This window comes from Dryobates pubescens, chromosome 1 (assembly GCF_014839835.1).
Source record: "Dryobates pubescens isolate bDryPub1 chromosome 1, bDryPub1.pri, whole genome shotgun sequence".
NCBI lineage: Eukaryota > Metazoa > Chordata > Aves > Piciformes > Picidae > Dryobates > Dryobates pubescens.
Window position 1 is genome coordinate 52613644 of NC_071612.1, and position 24121 is coordinate 52637764.

The 24121-nt window shown below is 39.9% G+C and overlaps 2 protein-coding genes across 2 annotated transcripts in view; one reads left to right on the plus strand and one right to left on the minus strand.

Annotated features, from left to right (window-relative positions):
• The first annotated feature begins 3866 nt into the window (after positions 1-3866).
• On the plus strand, positions 3867-13674 carry LOC104303884 (uncharacterized). Its single transcript, XM_054165927.1, has 8 exons — positions 3867-4554; positions 5930-6016; positions 6197-6430; positions 8410-8432; positions 9281-9414; positions 9808-9908; positions 10004-10105; positions 11078-13674. Exons 1-8 carry the CDS (start codon positions 4015-4017, stop codon positions 12836-12838), a joined length of 2982 nt encoding a protein of 993 aa, XP_054021902.1. The 5' UTR covers positions 3867-4014; the 3' UTR covers positions 12839-13674.
• Positions 13675-15969: 2295 nt separating this feature from the next.
• LOC104306770 (probable ATP-dependent RNA helicase DDX60) overlaps positions 15970-24121 on the minus strand; it is a 40354-nt gene continuing 32202 nt past the window's right edge. The window contains exons 31-37 of the mRNA XM_054165918.1: positions 23261-23399; positions 22481-22602; positions 20428-20575; positions 18369-18511; positions 17236-17384; positions 16250-16312; positions 15970-16154 (exon numbers count right to left, since the gene is read on the minus strand). Of these exons, the coding sequence (XP_054021893.1) occupies positions 16052-16154; positions 16250-16312; positions 17236-17384; positions 18369-18511; positions 20428-20575; positions 22481-22602; positions 23261-23399 (867 nt within the window). The 3' untranslated portion in view covers positions 15970-16051. The remainder of the gene's footprint in view (positions 16155-16249; positions 16313-17235; positions 17385-18368; positions 18512-20427; positions 20576-22480; positions 22603-23260; positions 23400-24121) is intronic.

Below are 24121 nucleotides of genomic sequence, written 5' to 3' on the forward strand. Positions count from 1 at the left end.
AGAATCATTTAGGTTGGAAAAGACTTTCAGAGTCCAACCATTAACCCTACTCTACCAAGCCCATCACCAAGCCATATCCCCAAACACCATGTCTACACAGCTTTTAAACACATCCAGGGATGGTCCATCACTCCAGTCCAAGTCCCTCTGCAAACTTCCTCGATCTCTTCATCAAAGTCACTGATAAAGATGTTAATACTGAAGTGGAACCAATAATGAACCCTGAAGAACACTACTTGTGACTAGCCACCAGCTAGATTTAGCTCCATTCACCACCACTCTTTGGGCCTGGCCATCCAGCCAGCAGAGCATATGCCCATCCAAGCCATGAGTAGATTTTTTTTTCCCCAGAAAGCTATGAGAAACAGTGTTGAAGGTTTACTAAAGTACGATCAGGTTCATCAAGCAGGACCTGCCTTTTATAAACCATGCTGACTGGGTCTGTTCAACTGGTTGTCCTGTATATAGTGAATAATGATCTGCTCAATGACTTTCCCTGGCACCAAAGTCAGACTGACAGGCTTGTAGTTCCCCAGATCCTCCTTTCAGCCATTCTTGTAGATGGGTGTCACATTTGCTAACCTCCAGTCCATTAGGACCTCCCCAAATAACCAGGACTGCTCGTAAATGATGGAAAGAAGCTTGGGAAGCACATCTGTTGGGGATTGGTTTAAGCAAAAAGGACATGAGTGTGGTGGGTTAACGCCCTTTTCTGAAAACAAAGTGGGGTGGAGGGTTTGCGGGTACTTTACCCTCCCTGTGGGGTGTTTTCCTCTAGGAAGCCGAGTCTGTTCCACTCCCCCCTCCCTGCCCAGCTAGGGTATAAAAAGCAGGACGTCATAGCTGTTGGGTCTCCTTTTGGCTCCTGCCTCTGCTGGATGAGAGCTGCTGCATCTGCCCTCCTGCTCCTCAGCCACGTGGCCGGACCTGATCCTTCTCCCTGCTGCCTCCACACCTCCTCAAAGACTGGTTTTGTATTATTCTTTCTTGTCCCCTTCCCATCCATCCTTGTTCCTTGCCCCTTGTGAACCTTTCCTGTTATTGTGTTATATATATATATTGTTTAAAGAAAAATTCCTCACCTCTCTACTTCCAAGCCGACTCCAGATTATTGTTTAGTGGATTTGCTCCTTACCCTTTTTTTCCCCCTCTCTGTTTTGGGGGGAGGAGGGGAAGTGGGGGGAGATTCTCAGCCTTTCCCCTATCTGGACTTTTAACTCCCAGCTAAGGCTCAAACCACTACAATGAGTCCCAGGAACACCTGTGTAAGTTAGGCCTTGAAGGATTTTCTGTTGAAAATATAGCAATGGAGTAGGAGTTGTGGAAAAGTTCAGATTGCTTGGTATGCTAAGGTCAAGCTGCCCCTGAGAAGAGGCAAACAAGATAAGGAGGAGACAAGAGCTGGGAAAAAGAGCAATCAGACTGAGTAGAAAAATTCCACGGAGTAGTGAAAACAATGATGTAACCTTTTAGAGAGAAACCAATAATATGTGTTAAATTAGAATAAAATTAGATATGTAAAAGATATGACTATAAATAATGAAGTGTGGAACAATCAAGTTGAAGCTTGCTTATCAATCATATTGATTGCTGCGAGTCTTTCCTCATTGTGCCTCGCTGTTGGATCTATTCTGCAACACACATCCACCAAATTCTTCAGTAATCTTGGCTGTAACCCATCCTGCCCCAATAGACTTGTGCATGTTTAAATGGCGTAGCAGGTTACTGACCATTTCTTCCTGAATTGCGAAGGTCTCATTCTGGCCTGTTTCTGCACCTTTAAGACTTTCTTCTTGAAATATGTCCAACCTTCCTGGACTTGCTTACCCTTCAGGACTGCCTCTCCAGGGACTTTGTCAGTCTCCTGAACAGGTCAAAGTCTGACAGCTGGAAGTCCAAGGTGGCAGTTTTGCTAACCCCTACACCTTTCTTCCCCAAGAATTGCAAACTCTATAATTTCAAATAATCACAATGCTCTAGACAGCCACCAACTGTCACCCACAAGTCCTTCTCTGTTCATAAGCAGCAGGTCAAGGAGGGCACCTTCCTTGGTTGGCTCCCTCACCAGCTGCATCAAGAAGGTATCTTCAACTGTTGTTGCTCTCCTATATTGTACTTCCAGCAGACATCTGGGAAGTTGAAGTTCCCCATGAGAAGAAGGGGTAGTGACATGAAACCTCTCCCGGCTGCTTATAGAATGTTTCCATCTGCTACTTCATCCTGGTTGGGTGGTCTGTAACAGACTTCCACCACAATATCAGCCTTGTTTGCCTTCCCCCTGATTCTTGCCTGTAGAAACTGAGCCCTATCAGTATCATTACAAGTATTCATACATCTCCCTAACATGGAGGGCCACCCCACTACCTCTTCTTCCACACCTATCCTTTCTAGAAAGCTGGTAGCCATTGATTACAGCACTTTAATTGTGAAAGTCATCCTACCAGGTTTCCATGATGTCATAGAAAGAAAACTATGTCATAGTTTTCTTTCTGCTCAATGGCCTCCAGCTCCTTCTGTTTATTGCCTATGCTGTGTTCATTGGTGTAGACACACTTCAGCTGGGCTAATGATCCTGCCACCGTTTTGGAGGGAGAAGTCTTAATTCCTATCTGACCATTCTCAGCTACTTCCATGGTTACAAACCTACCAATGAGCTCTGTGTTCCTGCTGTTGCCATCACCAGGTGGTGGATCATCATCCCCCACCTCCACTGAGATGGCAGACTGCAGGGTTTTACCAGTACTCTATTACACAACCACTGGTATTGCCACACCCAGGCTTCCCTCTAGCAAGCCCAGTTTCATCCCCATCCCCCTCTGCATCTAGTTTAGATCTTTCAATGAGCCCTGCTAATTCTTGTCCCCTGTTCCTTTTCACCCTTTGAGACAAGTTTACCCCATCTGTAAGAGCAGGTAACGCCAGGGTCAAAGCCAGGAACTCACCTGGTGGCTCTTCCTGTCTAAATCCCCATCACACCCTGCAACTGCCAGGATAGAGGAGAACACTACTTGTGAACCCCATCCCTTGACCAGCTGTCCCAAGGCTGTCTCAAGGCCCTTCAGTCTTTGAAAATGTTATTGGCAGTGTTTTTTTCAAGTACTGTATGTTACAAATATACTAATTCCTTTGAGTCCCTATTGACACATTTCAAACTATTTCATGCAGATAATGAAATTATTAATCCAGACATCAGAAGGAACGGCTCTGGGTGGCAAAAACAAGAACAAAAAAGAGATTTTTTCAACATTAACGAAATTCTAAGTTTATTAAGATTTTACAACTACAGTTAGAGGTAGCTATTAACAGCGGTACAGCGGTTAACAGCCCCGCGGAGTGACTTTGCTTTAACTCGGTGTGCTTGCAGACAGGACTAAGTGCACCTTTCTTAACCGCAAACTCCTCGTTTGCACGGTGCTTCTCAGACCGAGGAGCTGCCACCGGGAACGAGACAACCGCCAACAGACCTTCACAAAATGGCGGTGGCCCTAGGGCGCGGCGGCTGTCCCGAGGCGCGGCTGTCCCGGGGTGCAGCCGCCCAGCAGGGGGAGGGGTCCCAACTCCCTCCGCCCTGGCCCCCCGCCGCTGGCACGCCCCCACCGCGATCACACGGCAGCATCTCCGCGCCCCGCCCCGCGGCACCGCCTCACGCCCCCGTCTGCTCTGACTGGAAAGTGGAGGTATCAATCTCGCATACTCCCCAATCGTCAAAGCGACTCTCCTTGCTCCACCCACTCACTACCGGGTTCCACTTCCTGGGAAGTTGGCGGTTGGAGTTCGCTGTTTTTTGGAGGTTTTGGCTCTCTTGTTCTGGCTTGTAGCCCCTCTGTGGCGGGGTTCGCTGTTGCTGAGCTGGAGGCAACGGGGCAGCGGGACGAGCCGGGGGCGCCCGTCCGGCCCGCCTGCGAGTCAGGCCTGGGGCAGCAGGACGAGCCGGGGACGCTTAGCCGGCCCGCCTGCGAACCGGGCCTGGGACAGCAAGACTGACGGTCTCGGCCGCCCGCCTGCTTGTGGCAGATGGAAGCCAGTCTGACGTGCGCCGTGTGCCTGTCCCTCTTCGAGGAACCAGTGACGCTGCCCCTCTGCTCGCACAACTTCTGCCGGGACTGCGTACTGGAGTGCTTGGCCTCGGCCGAGACCGCCCGCCTGCAGCAGCAACGGGGCCAGGGTCAGGCCCGCCTTTCTCGGGGGGGGCCGGGGCCGGGCGGGGGCGCGGCTGGCACACGTGTGTCGTGCCCACTGTGCAGGAAGCTGTGCCCGCTGCCCCGCGGCGGTGCCGCCGCGCTGCCCGTTAACACCACCCTGGCGGAAGTGGTCAAGCTGTACAGGTCCGGCATGGCCGGGGCCGCGAAGGCCGGGGAGGCAGAGGAAGGACAGGGGGCTGGCCCGCTTTCCTCGCTGGCTCTCGGGGGAACCTGCCAGAAGCATCCGGGCGGGCTGGTGCAGCTCTACTGCCGGATGTGCCGCCAGGCGGGGTGCGGGCTGTGCGTCTCTGAGGAGCATCAAGGTATCTTCCACTCCGTCAACCTCATCGAGACTGTGTACCAGGAGGAAAAAGTAAGCACGGTGCTGCTTGTCTTCGCCAGAGGTCCGGCTGGGAGTTCGGGCTGTCCCACAGGGCTTGGGTTGATTTTACCCAGAAATGCAAAGGAAAACGCAGTGTGGTAGCGAAGCGAGAAGCAGCGAGAGACTGCAGTTGGGAACCAGTAGTTTCGATTTGCTTGTGCGCTAACCCAGGTGCCTCCTGCTGCCATCGACTTCATCCCCCACGTACAGGGGGCAAGGGGATATTACGGTGTCATCTACCAAGGCACCTCAGAAACTGGGGGAAGGGGAGTTTGTGTTTGTTGGGGGTTTTGCAGACTGGAAAAAAACCAAAACCCAACAACCAAACCAACCAAAAAAAAACCAAACCCACCCAAAACAAACACACTGATTCTGAGACTTTTGCATTTCTGGATCCATTTTCACATTCAGGAGGATGCTAGTTCTTCTAACAAAGCCAGCCACCCACAGGTATTTTGTTTATAGGCTCTCTGAGCTGATACAGGTAATTTAGGTCATAGATAATTGCACATTTGAAAATGGGTGGCCTAACTTAGCAATTTTTTTGATAGACCCAAAATGTGTTCCTCTTTGCATGAATAAAACAACTGCCTGGCTTAATAGTTGATGGCCTGGTTGCAGTGGTGGTAGTTGTGATTTTTTTGCCCTGATAACTACCGTTGGGGCATAATAAACTTTTTATGCCCTATGCAGATAGAGTGCAGGGTGACATGTCATACAGCAGTTCTGCTGTGCAGTAACTGAAACAGCTGCAGGGCAGTGATGAAGAGAATAGGCATAAAAGTGTAAGCGCCACATTGACTATTCCTTGAGCCAGATGTCAGTTTTTGCACTGATTGCCCTTCTGCTTCTCCTGTCACCAGTATGTGTCAGTTGGGAAAACAAGGGGGAAACAGTCTTTGCACTAGACTTACGATGTAAAACAGTGATACTATAGTGAAGTAAAGGACCAAAAAGTAGTGACAGTCTTAGTGTAAAACTTAGTTGTGGACAGTTTTCTATTAACGTGAGGCATAAAAAATAGTGACTATCATACAGTTGCTTGTCAAACTGGAGTAGCAGCATTATAACTTACTTTGTGATTCTCTGTGAGGTGAGAGGTTAAACAGAAGACTGACAAAAACAATGGTTTGTCAAATAACTGTAGCCACTCTAGCAAAATGCTTTGCAGTTGAACCTAAAAACATTACTTGAGAACAGTGAAGGCAAGTTTGTGTGCAGATCCAGGAAAGCATTAAATGATGCTTTGAATCCGTGACCTTCATTTAATATGTTGTACAAATCATCCCATGGTGTGATTCTGGGTAACCACTGAAATGTTTATGGAGTGGATAAAGTTGTAGTAAGTCTTTCAACTGTCTTGCAGTTAACCTTCTTCAGCAGTCTGAAAAAAATGAGAATAATAAATGAGAAGCTGATGAATGAAATCTCAAGTCAGCCAGATGATATGGAGGTGAGTTACAGATATTTTTATATATGTATATAAATGTCTTTGTTTCTGTTTTTGTGATAGGTTAATCACAACATGGAGCACCCTGGTGGTTCTTGTAGCATAGGTGTGCCTGAGCTTACTTAGGGAAGTGACTCTTATGTAGACATTGCTACTGCATTTCATCTCTTCTCATGCTTCTAGATGGTGCTGAACAGTGATGCAGAGGTAATTGCACTGGAATTTGGAGAAATTTTCAAAACTCTGGAAATGAAGAAGCAGCAGTTGCTGGAAGATGTTGAAAATCAAAAAAGTAAAAAAGAGAAAGAATTTCAGATTTGGAAGAAAATGAAGGAAACTCATAAGAAAACTATTGAAAATTTTTTGAAGGATTGTGAAAAGCTTGTCCATGAGTGTGATCCTCAGCGTTTCCTGGAGGTGATGGTCTTTTTGTTATCATTTGATATTGGTATAATGAACCTCAAATGTCATAGAGCCTTCTATATTGTGGATATGGTAATGACTGGATAAGGAAAAACAAACACAACAGATGACAAATACAGAATACAATTATTTAACAGTTCATAACTGTTTTTTATGAATGAAAGACACTGTTATAATGTGTGCTATACTATGCTACCAGCTATGAAAGTAAGCTGTCTTGGTGCTGGGTGGGGAGTAATTTGCTAGTAATACCTTCAGAATTGTCATGTTTATTTGCTTTTTCGTATGTATTTTGAAATGCTTTGTGCATTGGGCATGTTCATTGCAGTTTTAGACTTGTAAGATGTTAAAAAGGGTTTCAGTAAAAGATTGGAGCCAGGTTTGTCTGCTCTGCAGAATGAAGTGCTGTGTTGGGGATACTTGAGCTAAGGCAATTGTACTGATTTTAAAACTTGCTGTAAACCTTGCACCAAGGTGTGCATGGAGATAAATCAACCTATTCAAAGCTACCTTAGATATTTCTGACATATATGTACTGTGTAGTATATGCACTTTGTAGTATATGTACAAGATAACCCTGAGGGTCTTCCTCGTAGTATTTTAAGGAAACTAGTGAAAAACACTGTTTCTGATTCAGAGTGAAATGCTAGAGAAACCCAAGGCTCTTAATATTCTTCACTGTTGCTAAGGTAGTGTTGACCTTTGCATTTCGCTTACGTCAAGCACTGTGGCTGCAGTTGTGTGGAATTTAGGCAGATGGTAGATACATGGCAACATACTTAACTACTGAATTTTGTGTTCAACTTCAAGGCTTACACATTCCTAAGAAACCACAGTGTATTGCAGTTTTCTGCAATGAGTCTTTTTGTTGCCTTCAGAGAAACGAGAAGCTAAAAAAGCACTTCAAGTCTGCCTAGGTTTCTGGTAACAAATTGTTAAAGAAAATTTCACTTTTATCTGAAGTAAAAGCAGCTCCCTCTTTTGAAAGAAATATTCTGACACCAGGGATTAGTATGCTTTAAGCTTATCACCTTTCCACCTGTGCTCCTTAACAGTGGAGAGCTCATCCAGTACAGTAAAATTACAAGGATTTTATAGAGAAGCAGCTAGTCTGTGATCTGGGCAACTTTTTACTTTTCATTACCCATTCTTTGGGAAGTGCAATTTGACTGATGCAGTACATTTCATATTGCCATTAGCTGTCTGATTTAAAACAAAAAGATACCTTAACATCTTGAGAGTTAGAGCAGGGGCTTCCCTCACACAGAAATACAAATTTCAGTGCATACAAATACCTGAACACCTGAAATGGATTAGATAACCATGATTCAGGATTTGAATGAAGGGAACCTAGAAGAAAGCTGGGGAGGGATTTTTTTACAAGGGCTTGTAGTGACAGGACAAGGGGGAATGGCTTTAAGCTGGAAGAGGGCAGATTTAGACTGGATATTAGGAAGAAATTCTTTATAGTAAGGGTGCTGAGGTACTGGAACAAGTTGCCCAGAGAAGTTGTGGATGAAGGTGTTCAAGGCCAGGATGGACAGGGCTTTGATCAACCTGGTCTAGTGAATGGTGCCCCTGCATATGGCAGGAGTTTCGAACTAGATCATCTTTAAGGTCCCTTCCAACTCAAACAATTCTATGGTTTGGCTCTGAAGGAGTTCCTTCTGTCTATAATGCAAAATATTAAAGGATAAAACATTGTCCTAGACATGCTTGCTTTTCCTACACCCCATCCCCATTCCACTCACCCCCATTAAACTTTTTACTTTTAACAGGTCTGTCTCACAGAGTGTTAGGGGCTGGAAGGGACCTCAAAAGATAATCTAGTCCAAACTTCCTGCCAGAGTTCCTATAGTCCTGTGAAATAAAGATAAGGACTGCAGTCTCTGAAGTAGTTTGATAAAGTATTCATCTCCTTCCTTTGAGAGTTGGAGGAAGTCATATCTTACAAATTCTTGTTTTATTTATAGGTGGCCTGTGGCTTGAATACAAGGTATATATATTTTTTTTTCATGCTTTGTTAATTCCATAGTGTAATTTTAAGATTTAAAAAGTAAGAAAGTAGTTTGAATATGGTCAGATACAGCAACTTAAAAATATCAGCCAGTAACTAGAACATAATGCTTTCACTTTTTCTCAATGCTCCATATTCCAAATATTCGTAAATATGTCAAGTATTTTAGTGAGGTACTGTCTGGCACTAGAGGTAATGAATCTTCTGAATTGGCTTCCTGAAAAGAACAGAGTATAGGAATTCATTAATAGGTAATGATTGGATACTTTTAGGTATCTTATTTAACCTCAGGAATGCTGAAGCATGCCTGGAGTTTTTTACAGAAATGATGTAAATCTTCTTATATATGGAGATTCTTCAGTGCCTCCATTTTTGTTTGCAGTGCACGTACACTACATACTTCTTTCTAAAGGTTCATAATTATGTTTCCTGTCACTTCTTAAGCAGATTTTAAGAAAGAATATTGGAAATGGAGTTCTTTTAAAGTATGTGGTGGTTGAGACTAACATTAGTAATGCCCTGTGAAGAAATAATAATTCACCACTAAGAAAAGTGGTGGCAGTAGTGTGTTAATCTTTTTGCTGAACTGTGGGCACTACTTGCAGTTTTCTTTGTGTATGAAACCTAATTTCAAGTTAATTGTCAAATAAGTTTTAAGGGAAAAAATACCTAGGAACCTTGACTTCTTACCAAAGACTTGTTCTGATTTCTTCTCCATCTTGGTGATTTCTTTTTAAAATAAGGGGTTTGTATTAGGCAGGTGTCATTTAGTTGTTGGTATGTGAACCTGAAGTGTTTGTTCGTGTGTTTGTTTTTCCCTTTTCCAGAATGAAAACTCAGCTTGACCTGATGAGTATAGCATCCAGCTATGAAAAATCACCAGTGTATACTCAAAAGAAGATCGATATCAAACCTGTGGTTAATGAAATCTTGGCTTTGAAGTTCATGTCCATTAATGAAGGTACTGTTAAAGGTACGGAAGAGGGACAAGACTGAGGAAGTAATTTCAGAAATCTGCAGCTTGTGAAGCAGGTTGCTCCTGTGCAGCCTGCATTACAAAAGTGTGCAGAAAGCATCGGAGCAAATTAGTGGATGATAAATTCATCCAAGAGCTCTACAATGCATTTAATGAATGTGCTTGTTCTAGAAAATCTCTAGGCTTTATTTCTGGAACCTGGGGGGAGTATTGGTATCATTTTCCAACAGAACCAGTATTGCTACTGTTACAAATGTTTATTGTTGTATGATATGGGTGTTAGTTGTAGAATAATATGAAGGTCAGCTGTGCTCAAGAACCTTTCATTATTTTCCATACTTAATATGCTCCTTATCAGTGTTGTATTCTTTCTGCTAGATCTACCTTCTGGAGGAAATGACAATTCAACAAAAATTGCTCTCTTTAAAAATAACATAAAGCAATGGCAAGTGCAGAAGAATATGCCCAATGCATTTCTTGTAAGTTACTGAGTATGGAACTACAACACTGCACTATTTTTGTTTATTTTGTCTTACCAAACGGTCTGTAACATCTGCTGCAAAACATTTTTCAGCCTGTAGCAGGACAGGAGGAAGTGCTCACAGATGGCAGCAGGATCTGTACCCGCCTAATGTCGATATCAGAAATGTCAGCATTTCAAAATATGAGTCATGAGGTATGACTGAACATCTGTATTAAGTATGGCTAAGTTACTATTTGTTATGACACAACTTTCTAAATAAACTTTTATATTTTCCAGTTTTCCTACTAGAAATTTACCTTTCCATTTTTAGAATGTAAATTGGACTAGACTATTAAAACTGTTACGATTTTGCTCTTCTGTTTTATTCAGAAAGCTGGAACTTAGTCTTGGTACTGACTTCAAATGCATATATTTTCATGTGACTTTTGGAGACATATTTGTAGCTTTCTAATCTTTATAAGCTTCTCTATCTCCTATTTGGAGAGGGAGTTATCTGCTGAAGATGATAGAACTCTTCTAAGACTACCTAAATTCCTAATAATTTGACATGAAACTGGATCCAGTCTCTTTCGTTGTTGCTGTTTTGTTTTCTATGATCACTAGACACAACTAGATTTTTTCACTAGATAGAACTAGATATAGTAGCAGTTCCACCTGAGTGGCTGAGTGAGTATTGTTCTGTACAGAATGATTCTAGTTACAGTTATGAAGCATGGCTGGTGGTGAATCTATAACATGTGTTCTGAGAATACCAATGACAGATGATTGAATGAAAAAATTGCTTAGGTCCTTTAAATACAGACTTTCCTTTCACTGTATTTTGGGGACCATCTATTTTCTGTTCCCATTGAGAATACAATTGATGTGGTTCTTGTATCTGTATTGTATTCTGGCAGTGACTTTAAACACCTTCTTCTATAGTCTCCCATTTCAAAACCTACTCTGTCATCATGGTTCCTTGTGTATCTTGTTCAATTGTTTTAAAGAACTTTTACCCATAATGACCAGTGTTCTGTTGCCTTCTAGCAGCAATGGAAAAATAACATCATAAATGCTATGCAATATACAAAAACTTCTGTAAGTCTTACAACTGTTTGTAAGTTTTGTAACTGATGAATCCACAGATGCTGTTTTACTTAACAGGATTCTTTGCTCTAATTGTAGGAGTTACGTTACAAATACTATATGGAACGGCAGAAGCTCACCAGTGAGTTCAAGACGCAAACTTCATGTGCCAACAAAAAGTACAAGTTTGTGACTACTGAGGCTTTGAAGTACAGGTCCTTAGGAACTTTTCTGGTATCTTCACCTGCTGAAGCAAATAACACAGATACAGTAAAAACGGGTCCCCTGCAAAGAGCAGGTGGCTTTTCTGGAACCAATAATCACAGTATCCCATCCACAAATACGAATGTTTTTGAAACAAATGGTGACTTAAAGTTGTTTCATGAGAGGTGTTCCCAGGAAGTAACCACTCTAGCCTCATCAGAAAATTCAAAAGACTTAGTAATTAAAGAAAAAACACCAATTCAGGCATCAGCAGTTACTGTTACTAATGAAATGGCCAGAAATTCTAGTGCTTCATTTGGCTTAAACCCAGCAGCATCAGTGGCTGTTACTGTTTCAAATTCAGAAATTCTGGATGTTTCTGGAGAGAGACTTTCTGCTTCACCTTTTGCTTTCAGTGCATGTAACAATTCATTACCCAGATTTATGAAAGATGCAGGTGCATTTTCCTTTAAAAAGAAAGACAGGAAATATGTTTTCCCTCAGTTTTATCTGGGAAAATGTGATCGTGCAGATAAAACCAATAACCAGGATGGAAACAGTTTTAGAAAGCATGGTCCTGTAAGCAAACCCACGGCTTCTGATGCTTCTACCAGTTTCAATTTAGACTCGGCAGAAAGTGAGAAGCCAGCTATTCCATTTCTCTTTGGCAATGCTGAAAGAGATTGTTTTCCAAGATTGGGAGTCAGCAATTCATTTAAAGTTTTACCATTTTCCTCATTTTTTAGCCAATCCAGAAAGCCATCTGACAAAAGTACATCATCTCACATAAGTGATGAAACATCTTCTGCAACAGAAACTGGAGAACATCATACACAGAAACCATCTGTTTCATGGGAACAAAAAGGTGGTACCTCAGAATCCATCACAACTTGCAGTGCTTCAGAAACCACCGCGGCGTCTGGGGTGAATGATGTCTCTGATTCCTCACTTGTCCCCAGTAACTGTGTGTTCTCCTTCAATAGTAACTGTTTGCAGTTTGCTTCACCAGTATTTTCGTTTGGAAGTATTGTCAGAAATACTGCTGATTCACTAACTTCCTCCGTGTGTTTGTCAGGAAATGCTACTGAAAAAATGGAAAAAGAGAAAGTGACATCTCTGAACAAAACACCTTTATGTCTAGGGAAGTTTGCACCTTCAGAGTGTTCAGAGTCTGCTTCTAGACATAGTCATCCAGAATGTGAAGGATCTTTCCTGCATGTGAACTTGCCTAAGAAAATGGGAAGCGCAGAAATGCCTGCTAGCAGTAATTCTTCTTGTAGTCAGCCTTTATGTTCCATCATCTTTCCTGTTAAATGTGAGACTGCATCTTCTACTCAACTTAATACAGCAACAAAACAAGAAATAAAAGATGAAGAAAGTGAAACTGTTGCTGAAAATGCTTCCTGTCCTAAGAGGGAAGAACCTGAGTCTGTACAGTTTCAGAATGCAGCTTGTTCTGTATCTGGCACGTGCAATGATCTATGTTCTGGAGGTTCTGTGCTTAAGGTAAAGGAAGCAGGAGGAATGTCAAGTGACAGTGATTCTGACACTGAAGAGCTAAGTCAAACATCTGTCTCTACTGATACCAGTAGTTCATCAGAATATTTTTCTGTTGCTGAAGACAAAGTATCTCCTAGAACAAAAACAGAAACATAAAGAGAGTGAAATGGAAGATATCTGTGACTTTAGAACTATTCTCCCTGATTCTTGCCAATTGAAATATTTTTGTGTTAGAAACAACTGCTTATCAGTGAGTAAAATGTACTAAAGTGATTTTATAATGCAAACCCAAAAGGAAAAAACAACCAAAAATGTCATATCTTGTTAAAGACTGAAGTATGACCATGTATACTGTATCTTTAAGAACGCTGTCCTGAGATGTGCCACTGCAGTATGTGTGGGTAATGGGGGCCTGAGGTGTCTGGGAAAGCAGGTTCAGTGAAGCTTCAGAAACAGGAAGCAGTATTGCTCTACTGGTACTGCACAGCAGCACCAGTGGTAGGGTTAAATCAGTCAGACAACAGCATTCACTGCACATGCAGACAGAGAAGGAGGACAGCTGTGGGGAACAAAAGGATGTTAAAGGGTGTTGCAGAAAATTGGTTTTCAAATATCTGTTTGGCTGTTTTCTTTTTCTATGATTCCAGTGTAATTCCAGTCATTTCTCTTCTGCTTTTGAAATTGAAACACCACATCAATGTTCTTGTTATACACAGTAGAAGGGTGTCAGCTGCCTTTATGAAATTCTGCCTTTATGACAAGTAACCATCATTATAACTGATACTTGGTTCCTTTTGGCAACAGTTTGGGCGTCAGTGGACAGGAATTAACGTGCTGTTTTGATGAAAGCATTAGGAGAGTCTAGTTTTTAAAACAAAACAAAAAAAAAATCCCCTTTTAAAACTTGTGTAACAGGAAAACAGCACCCTGCACTCTTAAGTATTAATGATCCAAAAGTCATTGACTATGAAATTTAATACAAAGTGAGGATAAAAAAACATCTTCTCTAATTATTTTGTTGCATCCAAGAGATTCTCTAGCTATTAGAATATGCAGACAGTAATACTATTGGAGATTACAGCGCTGTTTGGGTTAGTATCCATGCTCCAGCAAGAGCTGGTGCCAGATCTTAACTCAATCCTGCATTAGAGTAAACTGCCAGGTGTTAGATCAAAATGCATAATGTTTAATATTCCCACTGGCAACTACCCAGCCATCTTTTAAAAAAAAATAATTAAAAATTCCAACTGCTCTTGGCAAGTTCCTCAAAATAAATACATTTGAAAAATCTCTGGAAGGCTTACTAACGCACTTATTGTGATGATACTTAGAAATGCTGTTCTTGGTTTAGGAAGCATTGACCAAATTTTAATTTGGTTTGCATTAAATTCTTTGCTCCAGTTTTTCTGTGGGAATGCATTCCTTTATTAAATGTGCTGAAAAATAGTTTCTGGAGTCTATAAAACTTATTCCTCCTCCCTTCACGTCTGCATTATAGCGAGGAAGGTGGTGGAAATTCTCTTTGTTATTAGTTTTATGGTTCTTTATGTTCATCTCTTAAGTTTTACTGTATTTCATGTTTTTCCTAAGAATTACTCTTTATTTCTATATATGTCCTGCAGATGCAGAAGAGAAGTGTTAAAAAGGGTATAAAGTTACATTATTGAAGGACAAAAGCTGAACGTGATGGTAATGGCAAAGAGTAGAGGCAGGGGTAGAGGCTGGTCTTGCAATAAGGACAGCAAGAGACATGGAATAAGTTGGGACACCAAGCACCCATAAAACTTGCTGCCAGAGGATTGTAGAAAATGTTTTCTGCTACAGTGACAAAAAAAATAGGAAGAAAAAAAAAAGGTAGTTCTTACGAGCTAGGCTAATAAACACTATTTAATTTCTTTAAATTGCTTATTTTCAGTGTATCTTCTGTTAATTTCTCTTACAGTGTTTCACAAGTGTTTGATAAAGTTACTCTGTCTTTTAGTGAAAAGATGCTATTGTAGAATAACAAAGCAAATAAACAGAGTGTAATGCACTGGTTTTGAAAGCAGAAACTGTTGGTGTGTGGGTTCAATATAGCTGCTTTTCAAGCAGGGCAAGTTACTGTCCAAATGCATTATAGTTCAGCATTGAGGTTTTACAAGGAAGATGAAGGGCAAGCAAGACATTTTATTTACAGTAAGTCATCTCCTGGGTTAACGCAGCCACCTCACTGTCCCCCTCTCCCCATGCAGTCGCGAGGGAAAGTAACACAAACAAATTCTGGGTTGCAATAAGGAGTTTAATGATCCCATACAATGTACAGTTACTTTAGCTTAATTTTTCAGAAAAGCACAGCAAAATGCAGAAGCAACAACAGAAGCCAGTGACTTCCCCCCGTGCCTCTCAGCTGCAGCCAGCCCAGCAGGAAAAGACCAACACTAAATCTGGAGACCAGAAGCAGCAACCGGAACAGGAAGCCTCTTGTGTTGCAATTTGAACGTCAAGGCCCATAACACTTTGCTCCAGCCAGCACTTTAATTTGAAGCTGACATGACAGCAGCAGATTCAACTCAATGACCGTGACTGTCACAGATAAATTAGTCTACCCATACTTCCCGATGTTTTTGCAAGTTGATTCCTTGGTGTGCCAGTCACTTGGTCATCATTCATTATTGACTCCTTACTTAAAGCCAAAGCAGGATTGAGGTGCTTTCCCCATGTTACTTAAAATGACATGTTGACTACTGTTACTAACACTTTAAAACACATTGCAGCCTTCAGCATACAAAATTAGTACCCTATGATGACCTGCTAACTTTGCAATTCTACATAGGATTGCAACATTCTATTACTAAAACTGCATTACACTGACAAAATCCTGTTTGTTTATTGTATTAAAAAATTTGTAGCCCAAAGCTGCAGAACAGTTTAAAAACTCCTATAATGGTTCATGAAGGCACTGCTAGCTTAATAGTAACTTTGGAAAATAATTAGAACAATGTGATTATAATTGCCAAAGTGATTGCTGAATAACCTTCTGAAATATAGCGGTGTTGTCTACTGAGAGACTGATTTTTCCAGGTGCCACAACTGTTAACATTTGTTCCATATTTGAAAGCTGTGTTGACATGCATATCACTACCTAAAAAAAAGAAAACGGGGGAGGGGGGGAGTGCAATTGAAAGACATGTGAAGTTATCTAGTTTTGAAATCTCTCAGAAATAGTTATTTGGATTAGAGCCACTAAAATGACAAAAAGTGACATTTAATTTTCTAAAGTAAACTATTACTGATATTGGATGAAACATTTTAGAACTCAGACGTAGTCACTGTAACTTAAAAGGCAGCTGATTGGTGTGGTAAGAGTGTTTATTTTGTACTGCTGCTTCTTCAGGTAGCACACTTCAGTTTCTCTTCATAGATTTCGCCCAGTTGTTTAAATGCCAGCAGAACGTTATCATTTGGATCATCACACAGTTCACTCAGTGATGTTCTGGGGTTTAAACAACAAAGCAAAACAGAACTGTTTAATTCTAAGTTGGTTTAAAGATTAAATGCTTTATATTAAAGAGCACAAGTTTATCATACCCAACAGATTTAATGAGGAGTGCAAAATCCTTCAGTGCATAGTAAGCATCCCCTTCATTTAACCTAAAGAAAGGGAAAAAAATTAAATTGATATGCACTATAATACACTGTTTCACCATTAATAAAGTCAAGAGATGTCAAAAGCTTAGTCAAATGATAATGACAGAGATTAAAGGAGTAAGTCATCATTACTTTTAAATAACAGAGGCAAGAGTGTAAAAGAACAGATTAAATCTCCTGTTTTGGAAATGCAGAGCATAAGTGCTCCAGGAGGAAAGAAGGAGGGCTGCACATACCAAGTGCTTGAACATACAAATATGATATATAGTAGCTGAACAGCTTGGGCACAGTTTGAATTATTAGGGCTAGTTGCCAAATGCTTGGAAAAGGAGGAGTATTGAAGCAATACTGATACAAATACTGAATTACTGGCCATTTTTGCTTTACCACTGTGAAAGTCAGCTTCCTGCAATGATGCTCTTCCTGAACCATAAAAGAGCTTGTGTTTTGTATGCTTGCGTCTTTTAACAACGATGATGAATTCTTCCTTTGATTTGTTTTTGTATTTATTATTTGACTAAGCTTTTGACATCTTTCTTGTGCTGTGTTACCATCTTCTAGACTACTGCATCAGGCTTCCCCATTTCAGGGATTTTCCTGACTTTTTTTCCTTGTGGCAAAAACCCTTTATTAAGTTAAAAGTAAAAAACAAACAAACAAAACAAAACATGTGAAGAGCCTTTCTAAATAACCTGTGTCTCTGAAGTCAAGGCTTCTATGAAACTATTCTGAACACCTTCACAGCCCTTGCACATCAATGTAGTATATGTTTTATTCTCATTAAAACATTAATCCAATCTAATCATATTTAACAGCTATTCCATTCTTATGTTCTGGAAAGAGAAGTTTTTAAAAGCAAAAATATGTATTTATTTACATATTGTAAACTGGTGCTGTTTAGCTTTGTTAAAAACAGTAGTATGTACCAGTTATCAGTTGTCAACGCAATCAAAGAACCATGCTTATAGAAGTCCAGTGCATATGCATTGAGTGGCATCCTCCTTTTCCAGTTGTCATACTTCAAACAAAGCAGGGGGCAGTTTTTGACATTAACTCCAAGGGAACGTAAGACAGCCTAAACAAAACATACAAACAAAAAAGTATCTATTTAATAGCTACTTTGGTTTTATTTATATGCCTGTTTTGTGAAAGCTACACCTATAGAACCACATCTGGAAAGTCTCATGCTTTAACTCCTGGACCACTCTACAAATCTTCCTAAGTACATGTAGACTGTAGAAAAGGAGAGTTTGTTCATAAAGTGACTTATACCGTCAGTTCAGCTGTGGGACCTTCTGAGCAATTTAATGTTTGACTGGGCCACTGGTGCTGTCTTGCATTTTAGGTGAAGCTTTTTCCATATGCATAGATCATGTATTCAAACTCACTGATATTTTGAACATATTAATCTTAAGCATGGAGCATTTTAAGGATGAAGGTAAATTTCAAGTCCCCTGTTGTAGAAATAGTTTATTTACTTATTTTTGTATTACAGAACTAGAAGGCATGTGGTAATTCCCTAATACTTCAGAGACCACAGGAAAATGCAAGCTGACAGCAAACCTGCTGATGTGCCTTACAGTTAAGCTAATTCATATGCTATCGCGCATAGTTGCTGAAATCCTAGCTGACAAGCAAATGAAGGCGCAATAATGCATCCTTTTTCCAGGACCCTTGCAACTTCTGTCATTAATTTTTACTTTTAAAAAAAACACAAACACAAAACATAGAACCACAGAATTGTTAAAATGGAGAAAACAAAATAGGGATGTGGTTTGAATTTGAAATTTTAGAGTAATTTACTTTTCTGAGAGTTGAAAAGAACAAAAGCCTTGCAAGGCAGTAAAGTACACAGAGTTTCCCTACATCTACTCTGTGTTTCTTGCACTGTGATAATGTGGTGTGCCCTACTCAGTGCTGCCTGCTTTTGTGTTGAGACCTTTCAAATCGCTTTTCCTAAAAACTGACACATCATCACATGGTAATAAGCAATTTTTATTCAACTGTAATAAAATTCTGCCCCTCATGAAAAAACAAACCAAAGCAAAGCAAAACTTACTTTATTAATTCCTTTCCCATGAAATAGATCGTTATCAGTCGCTCCAGATAAACAGGCAAACGGTGAGATGGCAGATATGCTTTTGGTACTGTCCATCAAATAAGATGCTAGCTCAGAGCCATGCCAATTCTTAGATGTAAAGTCTAGAGAAAAATTTTCAAATACAGTGTAAGCTATGCAGACACAAACTCCCTTTCAGGACCATTATGAAAGTGAGAAATTTTGCATTCAGTGGATAAAGATACAAAATAATCTTATAAAGTTAAATGCTTCTTGATGTGTTTTTGTTTTGTTCATAAGAACCCCTGCGCAGTTGATTACAGTATATAAGAAAGAGAATTCTAGAGGTGAGAATAATTACATCTCAGTCCCCCTGCCTCACAACTTCAGCGTTTCTTCTTGACTCATCTGTAGCCAAAATTGCTAACAGCATGAAGATGTGCCAAAACCAAAGGGAATGTTTGAAGACTATTAGAAGACTTATTCTTACCTTCATATTTTATTCTGTCCTACACTGAAGAAAAACAGGTTTTTTTCAACCTGTATTCACAGGTCTTAATAGCTAGACATCTAATAATCTTTAGTCCCAGTCAACATTTTTATTAAATCATGGAGCTCTAAATAAGGAATATTCTAGCTGAGGCACTGTTAGGGTCAAGTATGTGAAGGCTGTCACGTTCAAGTGCTCTGCTCTATGCAATCAAGTATAAATTTCAGTTTTTACAACAACACGGCATTTCAGCTGGCTCGTGGTCTGCCTGAAACTTCAACTGCTGTCTGCACAGCTGTAGTTATTTATAAGTATATTTGTACTTTTGATTTTCCTTTTCTAAATAGAAACTTGTTATTTCTTTCTAAATCATAAACAATACTTTCAATCCTTACACTTCAACCTTTTGTGCTTTGTGTCATGTTTAAGTATGCGGCAGTTACACTGTTTGTGGCATTCAGAAAAAGAATCATAGCAGACTGAAAGCATTGATTGACAGTATTTTTGGGGTGTTTTTTTGCCGCCTTGCCCCAGGTTATGGTAGGTGCAAAAGTCTCTGCCATCTCAAACCACAGGACATGGTTTGATCTTGTTTTTCTTCTTATGTAAATCTAAGGAAAAACAGTTCTTGCAAAGTGCAATAGCTTCAGCAAAACGGGGAGAATGCAACCACATTACACATTCCATTTAAGCAAGAAACTTTACCACTCAGGTTGAAAAGGAAATTAATTTTCAAAGCTCACATCCTAGGTAAAATTAACATTAGTAACATTAATATATAAAATTATTACATATCCTGAAAATGAAAGGCAGCCTGTGCCTTGCTCTTCTAAATTGGAACGCCATCATTCTATTATTTATAGCTCTTAATTTTCTCTGTTTTTCAGGTAATGTATCAAGGTGTGGAGTGCTTCAATTGTTAAAAAAAGTTTGCTTAGATTCAATATGAAAAAATAAAGTATCACTGTACTGTTGATAGCATTACACCATTATGCAGCACTTTACAGTGCTGTGTACTGGAAATAGGAAATTGTTATTTACCATCTCAGACCATATGACAATTTTATAGTTGTGCCATTTCATATTGTTTGGTTATTGGACATCATTTACTGACATAAGTAACTCAGATGTAAGAAATGCTGCAATGTTGTTCTTTAATTGTTACTTCAACAATGTTCAGACATTGAAAATTTAACCTTTGTAAGACTCTAAAAGTAATTCAAATATCACAGACATTTAAGAATCAGCAAGTGAATTGATGATTAGTTAAAAGGTCTTTTATTCAGTAATTAAACAGTGTCTTTCCTTTTATCCTTTTATCCTTGATCTTTATTTCCCCTACAAAATAATAAAATAGCAACAAAAATGATCCTTCTCTTGTACAAAACCTTTACTATGTACAATATCACCCACAATGCTTGTAAAATGAATGTGAAAGAGAAATTGTATCCCTTTATTAGTGTGTCTGAATTCACTATCTTATTTCTTTACAAAATAAGAAGTAACCTGAATGTTCTAATACAATCAATTCCACATATTATGACTACGCACTAATTTTTCACTTCCTACCTGTCTTTGACAGTGGAAGTCTGTATTCTTGTTCCATATCTGCCAGCCTGGCAGTTGTCAGAAGAAAGTGAGCAAAATTCTCCTTTACTTTGGTGTTGTACTCATTTAGAGCATCTGCAAAGTCTTCTGGCAGATCTTCTAGAAAAACCTGAAATAACAGGCCATGTTGCTTAATTCCGGTCATTTGTCCAAAGGTGCCTTTCTACATTGGTGCATACACTTGTCAGACTGCCTGACCATCTAGAATTAATGTATCTCAAAAGTGTGTGAGAATTTCATGCAGAAAAAGGTATGGAAGAGATACAATATGTATAAAATGCCTAGGTTTTTACTCACAGAATAGTTGGCAAACAACTTTCTCAAAGGTGTTTCAGCTAGTCTTTCCCAGATCTTCTTTTGCACATCTTGGTGTTCAACATGACAGACTGATGCTTTGCTACCATTAGCCACACCAGCCCCATAATTCTTCTTTTGTGACTAGCCACTTTTCAGAAACAAGTAACATTTTTCCTCTTGGAATGCTTGCTGGAAACCGGCCACGCAAATTATTTCATCTGGAAGGTGTTTCCCCAGTTGTTCCAGCCATAGCTGTGTCCTCAAAAATTTTAAGGCTTTGCATAAAAGAGCACATTACAAATGTTTCACTTTCTGTCTGTGCCCATGTTTGGTTAACTTTGTAAATAACTAATATTAATGTTCATCCTACTAATATTATCCCATTTTTGGAAAATGCTCTACGTCTACAGTGTCATTTACCACAGAGCTTGCTGGTATGCCTCTGAGTTATTAGTATGTGTTAGATGGAAACACAATTCTAGTAGGGTTAGGAGAAGAAAGTATATTGCTATTTGGGGAAGAGATGCTTGAGTTGTGTAGTATAAAGAAATGCTGTGTCATTTATACTTCTAGATTTTGCAGTATCACAACAGTAACTGTATAATCATGTCAGCACTGAAACAGACTTGAACAACCTGGTACTTTTCATTCAACCCAATACTCAGCTGCTACTTCTGTGGTTAAATCAAGGCTTCTTTATTTTAATCCACTAAGTACTTTCTTCATTATTCTAGCTACTTGTATTGCATGTAAGTGTCAAGATGCTGGCAGGGTGTGAGGCAGTTCAGGGCTGGCTACTGTGAAAAGAGGCCAAGAAATCCCATGTCACAGACACAGCCAGTTCATGCCCCATCATGGGACAGAGCTGAGTTCAACATTTCTGTGAAAAATTAGTAAAGAGAGGGCAAAAATTTCACACAAGGAGAGTGAGAAACAACAGTGCAAACTCCAAGGTCAGAGAAGAGGCGAAGGAGCTGCTCCAGGTGATGAAGTGTATGAAGTGGCAATTCCCCCGAGTCTGTAGAAGAGAGCACAGGGGAGCAGAGATTTCTCTGCAGTTCTCAGTGGCGAAGACCATACAAGAGCAGATATCCACACTCCAGCCTGTGAAGGACCCCACACTAGAGAAGCTGATTATTTCCTGAAAGAACTATGGCTAATAGAAGGCCCACACTGGAGCAAGTTTTTCCTGAAGGACTGCAGCCCACAAAAAGGATGCACACTAGAGTAGGAGTGAGAGGTGAGGAAGGAGTGGCAGAATGAGCTGTTAAGAATGGATCACAACTCATTTTTCATTTCCTGTTAGCCCTGATCTGCTTGGGGTTGTGGGTAGATAAAGGAGTCAGGAATGAGAGTAATGTTGAGCCTGGGAAAAGCAGGGGGAGGGAGGAGGTAGTGTTGAAATTTTTACTTTTTGTTTATCACTACCAAAATTTGTTTTAGTTGGTAACTAATTCATTTAATTTTCCACAAGTTGAGGCTGGTTTTCTCTATAATCATAACTGGTAAGCAATCTCCCTTGACCCAGGAGTTTTCCGTCTTGTTTTCTGTCCCATCATGTTGAGACAGAGAAGTAGCTGAGTAGGCAGCTACCTGCAGACCCACCAGGAGACTGTATGTACCCTCCATAATAATGCTCTTTTAACTTGCCAAAGAAAACAAGTTCATTGAAGTGGTACATAATGTCAGTTACAGTAAAGAATAATGCTTTGTCTACCTTTGACTGGCAAAACTTGTATTTGTATTTCCTGGTGCAGGCTGGAAGATATTTTCTCCCAAATAGGTTTGCTAGAATAAGCACTAGCTTTTCCAGGACATCATCTGAAAAAACAGTTGTGCCTGTATCGAAACAGAAAGTGCTTAGGTTAATTATGAAAATATTTTTTTTAAAAAATAAAATAATTAAAAATCACTTAAAATAAACAGCTTCTCTTCAGGAGCTGCTTTTCCATCTGACATTGTCATGACAGAGGTTATGTAAAACTATATTGGATAATGATCAGCTCATTACATACAGACAAATCTTGTAATTAAGCAACAACATATAGTAATATGTACAAATTAATAGTGTATTCTTCCAAGTTCTCATAGTGCAGCACATCCCAGGGCACAGAATGGATTTGACTCATGTAATGAGAATTAGAATCTTTTTTGTTGATGTTCAGAGCCATTGTCTTATTTGCTACATGATTCAAACCTTGCCCTGATGTCAGAGTTACTAATTTTTCTATGTATAGCATTCTCTTTTACCTTATCAGACTGTTTCACAAATAGTAAATTTAGGTTCGTAACAGCATTGCCATATGTGTGCACTGGCTTTCACAGACAGAAATAATAGCACATGCAGGGTGTGTAGAGGCAGAGGCCAAGAATATAACAATGAAGACTAGGCAAGCAAAAGGGGTAGCAGCAAGAAGGCACCCAGAAAATTCAAGAACCGTTTTAAGTTACAGAGCCTGGCATAGACTGCAGTTAAGATGTATGGAGTGTTATTTACCTTCAATTGGCTGGCATAACTTGTGGAACAAACCTTTTGCAAGAAAGCTCACTAAAACAAAATTTGAGGGTTCATGATAGAACAAGTGTGTCACAAGTCCAGCAAATCCCATGGGGTTACCTTCTTGATCCAAGTAGCCCTATATAATTTCAATGTGTAAACAAACCAAAACCTTAGTTGTGAATGATGAACCTGGATATGTCAAAAATATTAAAAGGTGGCATTCAGAATAGTCCTTCAATTTAATGCATAGGTACCTATTGAGACATTTAATTTCCAGTGAAAGGCCTTACTAAAAACAAGTTACTAATTACTTGAGTATTTCCAAGGGAGATTTTCATTTCCCTGTGCAAAGCATGAATCTTGACTTCACAGTTTTAGTGCCATTTTAGATCATATTGCAAGTGAAAAGTGCATATAGTTACCAAAGTAAGATTTGATGCAACTTTAATTTTAAAAAAGCTATTAGCCCAAATGTTTGATGGGATAAGAGCACAGCAAGCAGTGATCTGTCAAGCATGTTGTTGCAAGATGTTTGGGTGCTTATACAGTTTCCAATAGCAACAGGGCAAGCTCATGGACTAAAACTCCATTAAAGGTTGTAAAATCCAGGACACCTGTAATCTCAGTGATATCACACCCTGTAAGAAAGGAGGGAGTATCCAGAGAATGATTATATGATGTTTGCCCTTTTTTTTTTTATATACACTACCCTGGGAAAATTATCAGAGACAGGATATGTGGGCCATGTTTTGTCCAGTTCCTATGCTAATTGTAACTTATTGGAAATGTTACTAATCTCTCTTGGTCATATTCTTCTCTTTAATAGGAGTATCAGACTCCTAGTCTCACACAGAAGGG